At 40.3% G+C, this 16,168-nt stretch overlaps 2 protein-coding genes across 23 annotated transcripts in view; both read left to right on the forward strand.

Annotated features, from left to right (window-relative positions):
• The window catches only part of LOC124202855 (mechanosensory protein 2-like), a 41,066-nt gene extending 27,447 nt beyond the window's left edge, over positions 1–13,619 (forward strand). For 10 of the 18 annotated variants that reach the window (XM_046599344.1, XM_046599343.1, XM_046599331.1 and 7 more), the window contains 6 exons: positions 6,383–6,483; positions 7,804–7,959; positions 10,158–10,255; positions 11,983–12,144; positions 12,236–12,401; positions 12,467–13,619. In XM_046599344.1, coding sequence (XP_046455300.1) covers positions 6,383–6,483; positions 7,804–7,959; positions 10,158–10,255; positions 11,983–12,144; positions 12,236–12,401; positions 12,467–12,586 — 803 coding nt within the window. In that variant the 3' untranslated portion in view covers positions 12,587–13,619. Of the gene's footprint in view, positions 1–5,638; positions 6,102–6,382; positions 6,484–7,803; positions 7,960–9,015; positions 9,114–10,157; positions 10,256–11,982; positions 12,145–12,235; positions 12,402–12,466 lie in introns of those variants that run through there. The other 8 variants (XM_046599334.1, XM_046599347.1, XM_046599337.1 and 5 more) reach the window with 5 other exon arrangements.
• A 313-nt stretch (positions 13,620–13,932) lies between these two features.
• LOC124202853 lies at positions 13,933–16,004 on the forward strand. 5 transcript variants are annotated; one of them, XM_046599327.1, is made up of 5 exons: positions 13,934–14,184; positions 14,251–14,420; positions 14,484–14,638; positions 14,721–14,913; positions 14,986–16,002. In XM_046599327.1, the coding sequence occupies exons 1-5, from the start codon at positions 14,028–14,030 to the stop codon at positions 15,901–15,903; spliced, it is 1,593 nt and encodes a 530-aa protein (XP_046455283.1). In that variant the 5' UTR covers positions 13,934–14,027; the 3' UTR covers positions 15,904–16,002. The 5 variants fall into 5 exon arrangements, with proteins under 5 accessions (XP_046455282.1, XP_046455283.1, XP_046455284.1 ...); XM_046599329.1 differs by having other exon boundaries at positions 13,935–14,184; positions 14,721–15,487; positions 15,555–16,000; XM_046599326.1 differs by having other exon boundaries at positions 13,933–14,184; positions 14,721–16,002.
• The last annotated feature ends 164 nt before the right edge of the window (positions 16,005–16,168 follow it).

The following is a 16,168-nucleotide window of genomic DNA, read 5'->3' on the forward strand; positions in this document are numbered from 1 at the left end:
TAAAAGAAAAAACCCTATAAGAATCTGGAAAAGAGGAAATAGGAGAAGAAGATGGAAAAGCGAGTTGGCATTTGTCCTCAACCGACGATGTCGTCGACGTCGTCGAATCCTTATTTTTTTTTTTATTTAAGCGACAGCAGCGATGTCTTCAGATCTTCATCTCCTATCTTTCTCTGTCACTTGCCTCTTCAAAAAAAGGGGAGAAAGAAAAGAAAAAAACGCCAAAAAACGTACACACAGTCCATTGGACGGTGCCTGTGAATCGTCTCCCGGCGCCCTTTGATATTCTGACTCGCCCCATCGTCTCCCATCTTCATCGTTTTCCATCGCCCAACTGCGGCACTCGAAAAGAGACGGTTACATTTTGGGAAATGGAAATCCGTCAAGGCTATTACGTTTGGGGCTTATTTAGCCAAAATAGAGTGTGACACGGCGCGCCCGCTTGAAAGTGTTTCAATGGTCGATCCCATCAACTCCGCCTCTCTTCGTCTTCGTCAACGTACCCCGCACTTCAGCAAACTCGTCGTCTCGGAGTTCCTCCTTCCATTTCCGATTCTGAAACTTTATTCCTCAGTATTGAATCATTTAGATGACTACGACCAGAATTGACGAGACAACAGACGTTAACTTTAACAACAGCAACCGTTCAGATAGAAGGAAATACGGGATTAGCAGCAACACGAGTGCAATTCTTTTTAGCGCCAAATCGAATGCTGAAATTCAAAGGCTCTAATAATTTTATCGCTACTTTGAATTTTTTCGACTCTTTCAAACAAAAGGAAGAAAAGAGATTTTTACATCAATGGATGAGTGCTGAATGTGTAACAAGACACAAAAAAATGTGATGGCAACCGAGGTAAAAACTAAAAAGAAGACTAGATCTCTAATTGGAAGCGTTGGACCGAAATGGCTCTCTCCTTTGCTGCCAGAATCCGGTGGCCACTTTTGTCTCGTGAAATGTTTAAGTTCCCGTGTCACGTCCCTGGAGTGATTGACGCGTGCCGCTGCTTATCTTGCCTTTGACTTTAGAGGGAGGGGATGTTCTGTGTTCTCCTATCCCTCGTATAAGTAAAGACCTTAATTAGATTTCACTCAGGAATGGATTCCATGCAAAACTTTCGAAAAGCCAACAAGAGTTTGAGCTGGCAGCCTCTCACAAAGGTTCGGGCGCTATTCCTCGGTCTTTCAGTTGTCTCTTTCAGTTGCCTCATCATCCATCATTTGGCCGGACTCCTTTGTATTTCCCACATTTTGGGAGAATTCGACACCAATTAAGTTCACATTCTCAAAAGCCTTTGTTGACTTGACTTGAATGAGAAATAAAAAGTTCTTGGCCAACTTTTACATTCTCTCGCGGGTTAAAACGAATAGTTTTTCAAAAAACCTCATTTTAACCCATCATTATTGTACATTAGTTATTCAATTATCAAGAAAAATTTTTTCCGTGAATCTCAAGTTAACTTTGGTTTGAACTACTTAAATGTGGAAGGATTGATTTTTCTGTATAGACCGATAGGCGATAGTCGTTTTGAGCCTGTTTCAATCGATTCCATTCCTTGAGGAGTAACTGTTAGACGACTCGATTTTCTTCTTACGGATTTCGTGATCAAATTTCCTACCCCGAAAAATGTTTTAGTTCTTAATTTGACATCGAAAATTGTGTAAAAGTTGTTTCCTAAGTGTTTTAAAAAGCTTAAATGTGGAGTGAACTTACGGCACGTACGTTTTTTGTGCCGTTCAGATTATGTACGCATTGGGCGTACATTAAGACAGATCCATTGAATAGATGCGTGTAGTCTGGAAAAAAGTTTAGGCAGATATTATTCAAATATAGCTGCCGAATGTTTCATATGGAAATGACACAAAATCTGAGTTTTACAGAGAAACCATTAAAACTTGTTTCTTTTTTTACTTCCATTTGAAGGCGATTTTACTTTTTCCGAACTTATTATTTTAGAAAAAAAAGGAGCGAGTTGAATAAGGGGCAGATTGAATGTAAATGGGATCTAAACTTCTCAAATTTCTGTTGGGTAGTTTGAACTACGGTTGTCTCAATATATGCGGACCGAAGTTTCTGCATGACGACAACTAAGTTGTTGACGACACGACATGTGCGTTGAAAAAGCCTATTCGAGGGCGAGAAGGTGAATGTTATTGATGATGGTCTTATGTTAGACGTACATAGATCAGATGTCAGTTTTTTTTTCTTTGTCTTTTTTTTTTATTATTGTCGTGCATCTTTCCTTCCGTCTCTGTTTGCGTTTGGGGTTTTCCCTTTTGATTGCTCAATGTATTTTTGTACAAAAAAGATCCGACAGGACAAAAGAAAATGTCATTCGTTTGCTAGTGCCGCCAGCTGATGTGAACTTTGCCTGCACTCGACATAGTTTGTCTTGTTGTTTACACGCTAAGGGTTCCCGGTACAACAAAGGCCCCAACTGTCATCCGTCATCCGCACGCGGATGCATCGCAGTTCAGAAATCCCCTATGCCATGCATCACGAGAATTGGCGCAGTATCTCGTTGCTGGTATCTCTTCCTTATATTACTTTCCCTTTGCTGATGTTTCACGGGACATTTTACGGTTTGTTTTGCGCCGCTCCAGTAGCGAATAGAGAGTCCAGTCTATTCTTTACTTAAGTGGATATTCGGTTCTGTTTTGACGTTTTCGCTTTCCATCATCTGTCTTTTTCCGAGTATTGTTACTGTGTAGGATTGCCCCAGGAAACGGCCATTCCGATGGCCATTCGGGATAACCACTCGGAATCCTCGGACCGGATGGTCGTCCGCAACCAACTAGAAGCTGACACAACCGTTTATAGTCTGGGCACACAAACAGAAGCGTATCGCCGTATTTGTACGCTCCATTCTCTTTCTGCTCTGCTGTTCATCATCGCTTCAATCATCCTGCCATCCGCGCGCTTACAGTCTGTCCTCGTCCATTGGCAATCAAACAACGTCGTCGCCCTCTGTTTTGTTATTGACTCGTTTCTTCTGACAAAAACAAAAACGAAGCTAAACAAAGCCCATCCAACAGAGGCACTTGATGTGGGAACAGGCGACGATAAAGCGCCGCGGCGTTGATGTGATTTCAATCAACGTAAACGGCCAGGCTCACTTTCTCCAAATCCCCATCAGATAAAAAGTATTTTCCTCTTTTTTTACCCTATACATATAATGGAATGGAACAGATCATCTCCTACGGATATCGCAAACGGCTGCGACCCGGAATTGATTCCCCCCTTCTTATTTTCTGTTCCTTTCCCGTCTGTTCGATGCGCATCCGCACCACATCCATCAAAGAAGAATTTTTTGCTTCCGTCGCTTGTTCTTTTATTTCGCGTTCGACTACCGTCCGACCTGATGAAACGTTGCCAGACGGAAAAGTCTTTTAGATGTATGTGTATAGTGTATTCTACTGAATACTTTTGATGTGTTTTTTGACATCATCAGTCGGAAGACGAGAAAGAGTTGGATGAGGGGGATGGAAGATCAAGAAAAGAGGCAAAACCGGAAAGAGACGTGATGGTATTTAATAACGAGATCTATTCGCCTGACTCTCGCTCAACATCTTCCGGTCGACGGAGCCAAAAACTCATCTGCATTTCATTGGCTGGCCTCTTTTTCTTGGTGATAGCTCTCCAGGAATAGAAGACGATTTATAGGATTAGAAGTTATAGGAAAACGAAACGTAAAAAAAGGAGGGAAATAAGATACGTCAAATCAAGAAAAAGAATCTCGGCCCCATGAAAAGGGACCCGTCCGACCCAGCGGCTGACGTAATACGAAACCGTTCGATGGGTTTTCGCCTAAAAGTCACGATCATCGCTGGTCACTACGCCGATTCGTTTAGTCTCTTTCCCCAAGTTGATCATTACAGGGAGACACAATCCGCTTCACACCCACTGACTTTGCAATAGAAACGATTCCGTTGGCAATCAGTGCCATATAGCATAGAGAAAAGAGGGCTGTATGGGCTTCTTCGGGGTTCTGGTTGGTTGGAAACAAAAGAGAACTGGCCCATGTCAATTTGCCCACGCATTGTGTGCTGGAGAGGCAGGGGCTGCTGGTGATGATGCTGACGCCTGAACTTCTTTTATCCCCCTAAAACGTGTGTCGTGATGATGGTGGTAATCATTATAGACGTGGCTAGAAGGGACAGATGATGATGGTCGAAGATTGGTCCCCACCATTCATTTCACGTCCGCCCATTTTCGTAAATGTCTTTTCTTTCCTCCACTTATCTCTCAGTTTTGAGGGTGATTTTACCTTTCGCAAAGTCAATTTAAAGTTGGCAATTCATAAAAAAGAAATTCTAGCGACTCTGTATAAAAGTGCCGAACACAATGATGGGGGTACAAAAGCGACTTGATTAGGGTATAACACGGGAACAATTGAGTCGCCGTTTTATCGTCTTTTTTCCCCCATTTTCCCACTCGCACACTTTTCGCTGCGTCTTTTCTTTTTTGATTTGTCTCGCGTGCCCCAACAATTCTTCGCCCTGCCTATATTCCTTTATACATATACAATTTATTTATATTCTTTTCTTTTCTTTTTTCTTTCTTTTTTTTTGTTGGCTGTGTGCTCGTTCTTTTAGCCGCCATGATGATGAACTAGACATTCAGAGCTGAGCTCGTTCCGCCGGCGCTGAAATAATGCAATCAGCCGAACAGCGCGCGTGCGTGCATTACACAAAAGGAGGCCCAGCGCAGAGTGGCCGGGATTTTCTTTTTTTTCCATATTCTCTCTCTCCTCTTTGTGTGTGTATACATCTATACATTTATACTGTTAGCATTATATCTGCAGTATAGATGTATGCAGCCGCCTGGGGGATTCGGTTTGATGTGAATATGTATAGAGAGGAAAGAACAGGGAATCAAAAGGATAGAGTATAAGAAAGAGAATATAGAGTATATTCCTGTATATGATTATAGGAGAAAAACAGAGGAGAGTGGGCTGGTTTTCTCCGGGGAGGAACCCGCAACATCAGCGTCTTGTCCCGCCTTGATTGGCTCTGGCCAGCAGATGGCGATTTCTTCCATCTTTCTTTTATTTTGTGTTTTTTGGGGGCCGAGTGGCTTCCATGTTTTTATTCCTTTTCTCTGGCGAGTCTAGTCCTCCTTCATCCTGGTCGTTGGGGTTTATTACAGTCACCGTGAATCTGTCGTTGCCTTCATGAATTATGGATGCAGAGCCACGGCAAGTGGTTGCTACTGCTGCCTCTTTCTTTGTAAATTACAATAATTCGCCCTGGCCAAGAGGACGAAGGTGAAACAGAATCCGCTTTTCTGGCTATGGTTTTTTCTATCTAAAGAAACGGAAAGAAATGGCCAAATTTTTTATGGAGCTTTGAGTCGCTTTGATAATCGAATTGAATAGGGATGGCACATGAAATAGAATCAATCAATGGTTAGAGAAAGACGGAAAGAAGAATTCGGTCGACAAGTCGGCAATCAAATATTTGATCGACTCCTTGGAATCTGCGCCAAACCACCCGCTTGTTTCAGATGCACTTTCTTTCCTCCAGTCTTTGGAGCTTCTTTTCACGGCGCATAACATGTGAGTAGGAGGTCCTTGCTGGTCCTTGGTCCTGTATATCGCTTGGTAATGCGAAGGTTCGGGGAGCAATAGTATAGGCGGAAGGAGAGGGGAGCGAAGAAAGGAAGGAGCTAGCCAAGAGAAGAAAAGAGGAGAAAGACGGAGAGTGCGTCGGCGGCCAGAAAAGACGCGAGCACTGACAAAAGACGCCGCGAGGTGTCACAAATCGGACATGGACGCAGCTCGTGCTGAGCTGCAGTAAGAGCGGCGTCGGGAGCCGGGCAAGGAATCGAGTAGCGCTAGGGAGAGGGTGTCGGGCGTGTCGATGGTCGGCGGCGCTCAGTCGGGACATGTTCGCCTTAGAGTTGGCATCGGCCCCCGTCACTTCGTCCTTTTCGGATCGTTTTGGCGGTGGAAGCGCAGCTAACGGAGATGAGGCGGGCTCGTCCATCCCACCCGAATTCAGGAGCAAGTACAGCACCTCCTTTGCCGATTACCCACAGCCGCTGTCGGACCCAGTCAGGACCAGAATTTGGGGGCCGCCTGTCGTTCGCGGATCAGCAGGCAAGAGTCTTTCTCTCAGGGTTTAGTCGCTAATGGCAATCAAAAGCAGGTGGTGTGCAACTTCGAAAATGTGCTTTTTGTTTTTCTTTCCCGTGTCTGGGCTTCAATTCGCTGTGCGAATTTCAACTCGGCTAATTTGATTCTTTCGGTCCCATCCGCGTTCCAATGCATCAATCGAATTTGATTGACAAAACAAATTTTTGGGTGTCATTTAATTAGAGAAACATGTTATTGCCGAGTCATTCGTAATCTTATTTCACCCATTCGCCTCTATTTAACAGCAGACCCTGGTGGACCTGGCATCTGTGCATTCATCTTGACACTTTTCTCGTTCCTGCTCATTTTGGCAACTTTCCCGCTCTCGCTATGTTTCTCCGTCAAGGTAAGACACAGTTTCACTTTTCACATAATAATAATACTAGCCTACGCGCGCTACTGTTTCTCAGCCATGGAAGCAATTTCAATAATCGGCTTACATGTCGCACGGTCTTTTGGGACCATTTCCAATTTGTCGTCGTATCGGTTTAGCCATTTTCCCCCAATATACCGTTGATATGTCATCACCAGTGATATTCGAAACTCTATATTGCCGATTTTTCAATCAATTTACAATGCTTCCTTGGCCATTAACGGTTTGATGCGTCGCGAGTTGATGTGGTGGATTTGAATTGCCAAATATAAACCACAATGGAAATGGCAAACAAAATTTCCAATCGTGTAAAATAATAAAATTTGAACTCAATTCGATTCTTCCGTCCCCTAATGTATGCTCTGCATGCTCTGTTTATACTGTGCGGAGTTTACCTAAGGCTGTCAGAGCGAGCAAAGTCTGAAAAAGGCTTAATCAAGTGAAGCTCATCCGCAGTGCGGGTGAAACACTTGAGGAATATTCAGCGCCACTTCTCTTCTCTCACGAATTCTCCCGAGGCAAATAAGAACGGAGTTGTTCGAAATTCCCGGCGAGGGGAACGTTATTAACTCGTCTGCTTTCTACCCTAACAAGCACATGCATGGGAGTCGGAGTTTGTTTACAGCGGCGGTGGTTAAGTTCAATGAAAGTCCCTTGAAAGTCAAACATCTCTTTGTTTTCCTTAAGTCTTGTTTTGCTTTACAAGATGCACAAAGAGTGGAGAAATTTCGGGTATTAGTGGTTCGTGAATATCGCGAGGTAGTGCTGGCTCTGACGTTTATTTTAGCGCATCGAAACCTGAACGGAACTAAACGAGAAAAGGGGAGGTTCTTAATTGGAAAGTTGGATGGGATGTTTGCGTTCGAGCGGGGAGCAGCCCAGTTCTTTTCATCCTCCCGGGAAAAGATTGGACTGTCGACAGCAACCGACCAAAGTTTTTAATAATGAGCCACGAGCAGCAGCCAACAGAAACAAATAGGAGCGCGCACTTGTATTGTGTAATTCACTACGTATATATAAGAAGGGCCTTTGGGGGGTTGGTATGTTGTGCTCTTTGCTTTGGGTTTAGTCAAGGAAAGTTCTCGGTGCCAATTTGTCTACCCCCGCTGTCGCGCACCGCTGCCAAAATCTTTGTCCTTCCGCTTCTCTTTTGCTAATCATGACGGGAATAATGCATTTCTCTCGTCTCCCCATTTCGTCGGTAGTGACTTCGTTGACTGCCTTATTAAGTCCCTTCTCATTGTCTGCGGTTTATTATGTTATTAAATATTCCATTACTATTCGCTCCGCTAGGTGGTACAAGAATACGAACGAGCTGTTATTTTCCGCTTGGGTCGTTTGCTCAAAGGCGGAGCTCGAGGTCCCGGTATCTTCTTCATCGTTCCCTGCATCGATACTTACCGCAAAATTGATCTTCGTACCGTCTCCTTCGATGTCCCACCGCAAGAGGTAAGCACCCGGTTTCAACCTTTCGTTTTCTTTTTTTTTTTGGTATATATTTTATTCAAAAACTATGCGCTTCACCGATCATTTTCATCATCCTTGGCGACGCCTCCGCGAGTTTTCATCTTCCCCTCTTAAGTTTTGGAGAGAGGAACGACTCTATTTCGTATATTATTTTCTTAATCATCACCGATGTTGGGGTTTAGCGACTATCTGGGCGTCAATATTCACGGGCGACTGGGTGTGAAGAGGATTTGAATAATTTGGCTGAAACGTAATTGAATACGGTAATAGGTTTTCCAAGTTATGTTCACCAGTAGGAAAGGCTATACAGTATAGACCCTTTCCCCGTTTTTTTTTTTTTTTTTTTTTTTTTTAATAATGACATTGATTATTTTTTCATTGAGTCGGTCGGAAGGGTATCTTTTTGCCTGTTTCAGTCGCTTTTTTTTCTTATTATTACGTCGACGAATATTCTATTTTCTCTATTTATGTCGTTGCACAATCTTTTTTCGACTGATCTACTATATATACGACCATATTATATATACATACATATACATCGGGCATGAAAGAAGATGCATCTCAAAATCAGTTGGGGAGAGGGTTTGTTGACACCCGGAAACTTCAGTTAATAACTTATACATCGTTTATTGATTATTATCTTATTATTATTGGCTTTGGGTTTCGTTTTTTCCTGACATTATTATTCACCATTATGAACCTTGTTATAGTGCTGTGTTCTGGGGGCGACTTTTCATTTTCCTTGATCGGTTTTCTATTTCTGTTATTTCTTTACGATTTTTTTTTTTTTACATTAGCGAGAGACAGTTTAGTGAGAGATTGTACCAAACAACGCGGATGATGACATATAACATGAAATAGTCACTTAATTTAATGAAACATTTTGGCTGGATGACTTGAGCCTCAAACTCAATTTCAAATTGAAATGAAATTGGGCGTTGAAATCACGGGAGAATAAGCGTGAGGCGGGAAAAGAGACGAGCAGCGAAAAGAGAAAACTAGAAATTTGCACACCGCCACCTTGTGTTATCAATGCAGGTCTTGTCGCGTGACTCGGTCACGGTGAGCGTAGACGCCGTAGTCTACTACCGCGTCAAAAACCCCATCATGGCCACCAACAACGTCGAGGACTACAGGTTAGCCCCAATCACCACCAAACAAAAAAGCTACCGCTACAAATTTGCCACACCAACACACGAACTAAAACAAAAAAAAAGAACAATTTTAAAATCTGCCAAATTTAAAAAAAAGAAAAAGAAAAAAAGAAAAACTTAACACTACTTTAAAATCCTTTGTAGATAAACATTCTTTGTTGTTAACACTTCAAACATAACCAGAATTGTGAACCCCATCTTCCATTTTTTTTTGTCGAACTATCTAGTCAATTCTTGCATCAGTGTGGGAAGCATTTGCCTGTCATATTAGATTGCATCCAGTGCACGGATATAATATTGAGCATGTTTGATTTGGTTTCTTCTTCTTTTTTTTTTCTTTGGTGCGGAATATTATTGTTCATTTAACATGAGCTTGTTACGATTCAGTTGATTTTTCTTTTCTTTCAAATTTTCTAGTTTCGGCGAAAGAAACCATCAGGGAGGTCGGGGGGCGCAACGAAAAATAGTTTGTAAGGCGTGAAGCCAGCACAGCTGCTTCTCTTTTTTTTTTCCTCTTATCCATTGGAATACAATACAAATGCTAATAGGCCCGTCGGTATTGATGTCAGATGTGTTTGGTCAAATATGTCTCTCCAAGCTGAGGCGCTATTTCGTGTTTATGTTCATTTGTCCAAGGTGGATACACTCTCGGCAATTTTCAAACATTCGTTTACTATCAAATAAGGTTGGATTAAACTGCGACGTTTCAGAGTAACTATACTTAAGAAGAATACTTCCCCATCAGTCCATCATATCATCGCTACTGTTTGTCTTTAAGTTCTTTTCTTCTAATTTTAATTTTTGAACCTTTTTTTTCCTCGTCTTCTTACTCGGAATATCTTACCGATCATCCCGCAATTCTTTTACCCACGAAAATCTTTTCCCATACGCAATTACACATAGGCTCGAAACCCTAACAGGTTCATCATTTTTTACGATTATTCTGATTCCAACATTTGATCATTAGCCAACATCCTACACATCACCTCAATCTATGTTTGCATGATCCTTCTTTATATTGTCCAGATCTTGTCACGTGACTCCGTGACGGTGGCCGTCGACGCGGTCGTCTATTACCGCGTGCACAATCCAACCATAGCCGTTTCCAATGTGGAAAATTTCAGGTAAAATTCCTCACCCAACAGCAACAACTTTTAAAAGGATGTTGGAAAACACCAGAAAGACGTAAAACTAACCCAATTCTTCAACCACTTCTCAATTACACCACCAACAGACCACATATGATTTGACTTTGAATTTTTCTCCAATTATTTCGGAATTTATTTTTATTATTATTATTATTATTATTTTTCAAATACTAGAACCCCAGTCGCTCTCTCTTTATCTTCGATCAGCGTTATCAGTCTTATCACCTTGTTTTAAAATATGGTTACAGTATTGTATTTTTGGAATGTAGACCGCCTGTCAAAATTCCTTCGATCATTATTTTCGTTCGTACTGCGCGATCGGAACATAAGCCTCCAAACATTGAAAACAAAACAAAAACTAAAGAAAGACTGCTTTGATTCCAATGGAACTTTACAGTGAAGAAATTACCAATTTTTGTGTGTACTTTTCGTTAATTATTTTCGGGCCCCGCCCTGGTGTGTATAAAACCAGAGGTGAACTTTTTGGTTCATTTTTCATGATTTCTTTTGGTTAATCTTTCGTACGAAGAAGGATGTGAGAAGATCAGTTCGCTATCATTAAGGGCCTATTAGCACGTAAAAAACAACAATTAAACACTGTCGCAGTCGTTAAGTTAAAAAAGTTGAAGTTAAAATCCCCCCCAACCCCCTTCAAAGCGGGCAGTAACGCGCAATTAAGTGGTATTTAATGATTTTGGTTTCTATTTTGAATGACACAATCCCCTTTCATCTCTTCAGTTTTTATATTTCTGCGTTTCAACATGTTACATTTGATGATCTTTTCTTAAAATCAGTTTCATTGATTGCTGTTGACATATTTTCTGAATTAAGCCAATCCTTCAATTGATTTCTTGTTTTATTTCAACATAAAAATACCATTCTGCGATTGCATTATTTTAAATCAAAAGAAACGAACAGTCTATTTTGCCATTCTCCCTCTTGATTTATTTGTTGGTTGGATGGTCTTTTTTGCGCGAAAATACCAAAACCTCGCATGGTTTACCTTCATTATTATACGCCTCTCAATATTTATTATTATATGACGTTATCTGTCCTTATTCTCCATTTACTGTTATTACTATTGTTTTGACATTAAATTTCCGAAATCCTTCTTGTATTTTCATTTCCTCGAAAGTTGAATTTGATTGGCCCGAGACACACAATGAAATTGATACTTCGGCTTTTCCCATTCAAATTTAATGAAAAATGATTTTTCAAAATTTCGCTATTTAGAGTGACCATAGCACAAGTCGGCACAAGTCAAAGTATCAAAGATAGTGTAAGCCACAGCAAAAACATTTGAACTCAATTCCACCACGATTCACTTGTATGCTTTGAGTGAAACCATTGGCTATCAAATGGTTTCATTTGACTGCATCTGACGTGCGTCATTTTTCACTCACACGGCACAAGAACACACACATACACATTTCAACACAAATCCTTCTATTTTATTCTTCCGTAGGTAATGCATGCGTAAGAGAGTCGTAATGGGACCAAATTTAAAGCCAAACGGCGTATTGTTTTCTGAATTTCAATTTCGGCTTTTATATTCGTGCGCGTTGACCACGACGACTCTCTCAACGTAAAGAGAAAACATCAAAACCTTTTACCTTCTCTTTCCACCATCCCGATATTACGTTTTAACAATCCACTTTTTTTTCCTATTCTTCTTTTAATGTTATTGTTGTATACGCCAACAGCCACTCGACCCGTTTGCTGGCGGCCACTACTCTGCGTAACGTGCTGGGTACCAAAAATTTGGCTGAAGTTTTGTCGGAGCGCGAAACCATCTCTCATACTATGCAGAGCTCATTAGACGAAGCCACTGACCCTTGGGGTGTTAAGGTCGAACGTGTCGAAATGTAATTCAAGCAATATTTATTTTTTATTTGATTTTTTTTCTTTCCTAGTGGTTCATGTAGTGACTAACGATTTGTGTGATGCGTTTCGCAGTAAGGACGTTCGCTTGCCAGTTCAACTGCAACGCGCCATGGCTGCAGAGGCCGAGGCTGCGCGTGAAGCCCGCGCTAAAGTCATTGCCGCAGAGGGAGAACAGAAAGCCTCTCATGCTCTGAGAGAGGCCGCTGAAATTATCTCCGAGTCCCCTGGTGCTCTTCAAGTATGTATCGACTGTTGTCTTTAACGAAGAGACTCACTATTAATGATTTGTTTGTGCTCTTGCAGTTGCGCTACCTTCAGACGCTCAACACCATCTCGGCCGAAAAGAATTCGACCATCATATTTCCGTTGCCGATCGACATCCTCAAACATTTCATAAAACCTGACAAAAAAGACAAAAAATAGTTTAATCGGACTTCGTACGTGAATCGATCGACAGATTTTCAGCTGAAAAATTATAATTAACCATCGTTCACGTATCAACCGTCCCGCCCAATCATTGTAAACTGAATTTGAAACAATATGTATCATTATGGTGCTTCTTACTATGTACACAATTCTACTGGTAATGTTATGGTCGGAGAGAAATTTCTCTATTCACAGTAGACTATTTCTGATTTCCATATGAGTAACATAAGACGAGAAAATTTCATTATTTCATTTGATAATTGTTTGACCCGAATACCCAGAAGAATTGTGTCAGTAGACGCACCTTTATCTCAATTGCCATAAGCATCAAACACATCCACACAGGACAGCACTCATGAACAGAAAACACGTCAAGAGTATCAACTGAATTCTACAACTGAAAAAAAAAGATACGACGAAGAATTTATAATCAAATAGTGGCCCACTTGTATTATTATTCGAGTCATTTTATTCTCTATCCCTTTACTCTTTCTATAAGAACCATCTAATAAGAGTTCTTCATTATCTAGTGGAATATTTTGTTTCTGTTGAATTTCTTGTTTGCTAATAATCTATTAAGCTGGAACGTACCGCCGGCACACAAACTGCTGTTACGATGGAAACATTTTCGTCTTGGTTTTGGACTTAGCACGATTTTAGTTGATTTAATATCATCGATATTGTCTGTCCCTAGCTCCAGAAGAAATGTCAATATCCTTCTCTCTCCTTTCTCTATCTCTCACTCTCTCTTTTCTTACGATATTCTTGTTCTATTTTAGTGTCAATCACATTCATTGCCCATGTCTGTTTTTACTGATTCTGCTATCGACTTGGCAAGTTGGGGCAGAAATGGCTAATGTCACCGGACTTTGCGGCTGTTTGTTTTTCATTTGGTCATATAAATATGCCCGTCACTTGTTGTTATATGCCAATTATCTTGGCAAAAAGACGTCTTGTGATAATCTCCTACCTACCTTTAATTATAACATCTTTTTCGTTCAAAGAAATATCAATATAAAGATCAAAGAACTCTCATGGTCATATTCTTTAATAATTTGTTTGTGCTTTGTGAGTTTAGGCCTACAGCTACAGTCTAGGTGCAGTGTTGCGAAGATCATCACCAAAAATGTCCCAAGACCAATCCAAATATAACAAAGAACTCTGCGTTTGTGAAAATTAATTTCGCTAACTAGTAAAAGGCTACAAGCGTAGTTTAAAAACATGAACCCGGTAAATACTGGACTATACCGCGGGTCCGCGGCTGATAGATGTCACTACTCACTAGTCACAATCATTTTTGAAATTTATAATCTGGCAACGCCACAATAATTTATTGTCGTCTGTCTGTTTTGAAAACATTTCTCTATTCACAACATATGTGTAAGGCATCTTGAAAGTTTTTGAATTAATCTGTACTATTATTTTAACCCAATCAACCATGCCTCAAGTAATTGAAAACAAGTTAAAGTCCCTGGGCCAAATTTGTGTAGACTGTATTTCTGACAACATGGATAAATTGTGTAAAATATGGACTTGCAAGCAGTCGGGTTATGTCTTTGGTCCAGAAATTAACAACAATCCTTTTGAGTTATTGCGTAAGTTCCCAATATTTAGTTTTATGATAATATTTTCATGTGTTTTGCTAATTTTTATGTGTTCAGCTATTGTGAAATTGGAGGAAATTATCAAGAATCTGAGCACTAAAGACAGAATAAAGAAAGAAGTCTTTCACTTTCTTATTGTTCCCCAACTTCGTGATTTGAATTTGAACTGCCTAGAAGATAAGGATGAAAGTTCTGATCTTTTAAACCTTGCATCAGTGAAATGCCATGTACAAATTAATTGAAAATGATTTTTTAAGTTTGTCTTAACTTTCACCTTTTCTTTTTATTAGCATTTGAAAAAGTTGAGCCTTAGCCGTCATCATATCTCTGAAGACTTTATTACATACCTTCCTACATTTGAAAAATTGCAGGTGTTGGACATACCATATTCTGCAGTAGGAGACCATTGCTTGCAAATCATAGGGACATCTTGTAAAGAACTAAAGTATGCACACAACACAAAATATTTTTTATAACATTTAACCTTTTTTAAATTAATGTTCAATTTGTCTATTTTTTTTATGTAGGGAGTTGAATATTTCCCACTGCAGTGGTGTAACAGATTTGGGCATCGAGGGATTATGTGTTCGTGTTAACCATTCAGGAAGAACAAATGAGAGACACGGAGAATGCAAAAAAATTTGCAAATTGAGCACCGCTGGAACCCAAATAACCAAACAAGGAGTTCAACTTGCGTTATCAAATTTACCTTCCTTAAAAGTATGGAACGAGGTTTCCGTTCAACTTTTATATAATATCCACTATATCGATTTTTTTACCAAAAATCTGGAGGATATCCCAAAATACTCGTTAATCAACATCTGCGTCAGTGATTGGCGATACGATCCACTTAATACGCCGTATATCCGTGAAAGCCTGAATTTAATAGTGTCCATATGCCCTTACATAATGGAGATGAAGATCATGGCTGTAAGTGGGTTAAAAGACAGTGATCTGCAAAGCTTATTGTCCCTTGAAAGACTCTCTGAACTGCACATAGGCGAATTCGAAAATGAATGTGAGATTACTTTTAAAGATGGCATTGCCCCCATTCTAAAAGGAATAGGAAGCTCACTGAAAACGCTTAGCCTCTCTCGTATTCGAGGCATCAATATTCAAGTCATCATGGAGCACTGCACCGGTTTACGCTCCTTGACACTTAAGTTTCATTCCGACTGTGGGACGTTCTGGAAGGAAGAAGACACAACAAAGAAAGAAGACAAAAAACGAATCAAGTTGGATCAACGAGTACTGTGGCAACTTGAAAAATTGAGTTTGTTTACAGGATCAAATGGTAGTTTTTATTCTTGTCCCATTGGGTCTAACAACCTTATGTCACTTTTGGTAACGCCTACTTTAAGATACATTAGCATTCACGACTGCACAACGCTGACGGATTCGATTTTGGAAGAGGCGGAGAAATTTCACAACTTTCGGAATCTTGAGTACCTGGAATTGTATGGTTGTCATTCCGTGACGGAGTCTAGTATTGATTTGTTAATGAATGACAACAATGCTCTTAAGCAAATCGTTTTGCACCATTGTAAACTGTTTACGCAGGATGCTGTCGATTGTTGGAAAGATGAAATTAATGCAAATAATTGGTTCGTATCCATCGATTATTGGAATTTCGAACCAGCCCCAGAGAATAATTCGTCATCTTCACACAGTTCTGAATGTGAATATGGAGATTATTATTATGATAATTGATGATTACTATTAATATTCTAACAAGGACTTAACATTACCTCAGCAATAATTTTCTCCTTCCCTTTGTTTTCCAATAAACAAAAAAATTAAAAAAAAAGTTTATGTATGTGGTAAAAATTATGCCGATAGTGCCAACTAGATGGCGTTGGCAAAAACGTTGTTGTGTGTTGAAGCTAGATGCTATGGGTTAAAAAATTGGGTTGTTGCAGTCAGTTAAAGTGATGTCATGAAAATGAAATTGGTGTTCTCATTTACAGTACTTATA

Source organism: Daphnia pulex, chromosome 9 (assembly GCF_021134715.1).
Source record: "Daphnia pulex isolate KAP4 chromosome 9, ASM2113471v1".
Lineage (NCBI taxonomy): Eukaryota > Metazoa > Arthropoda > Branchiopoda > Diplostraca > Daphniidae > Daphnia > Daphnia pulex.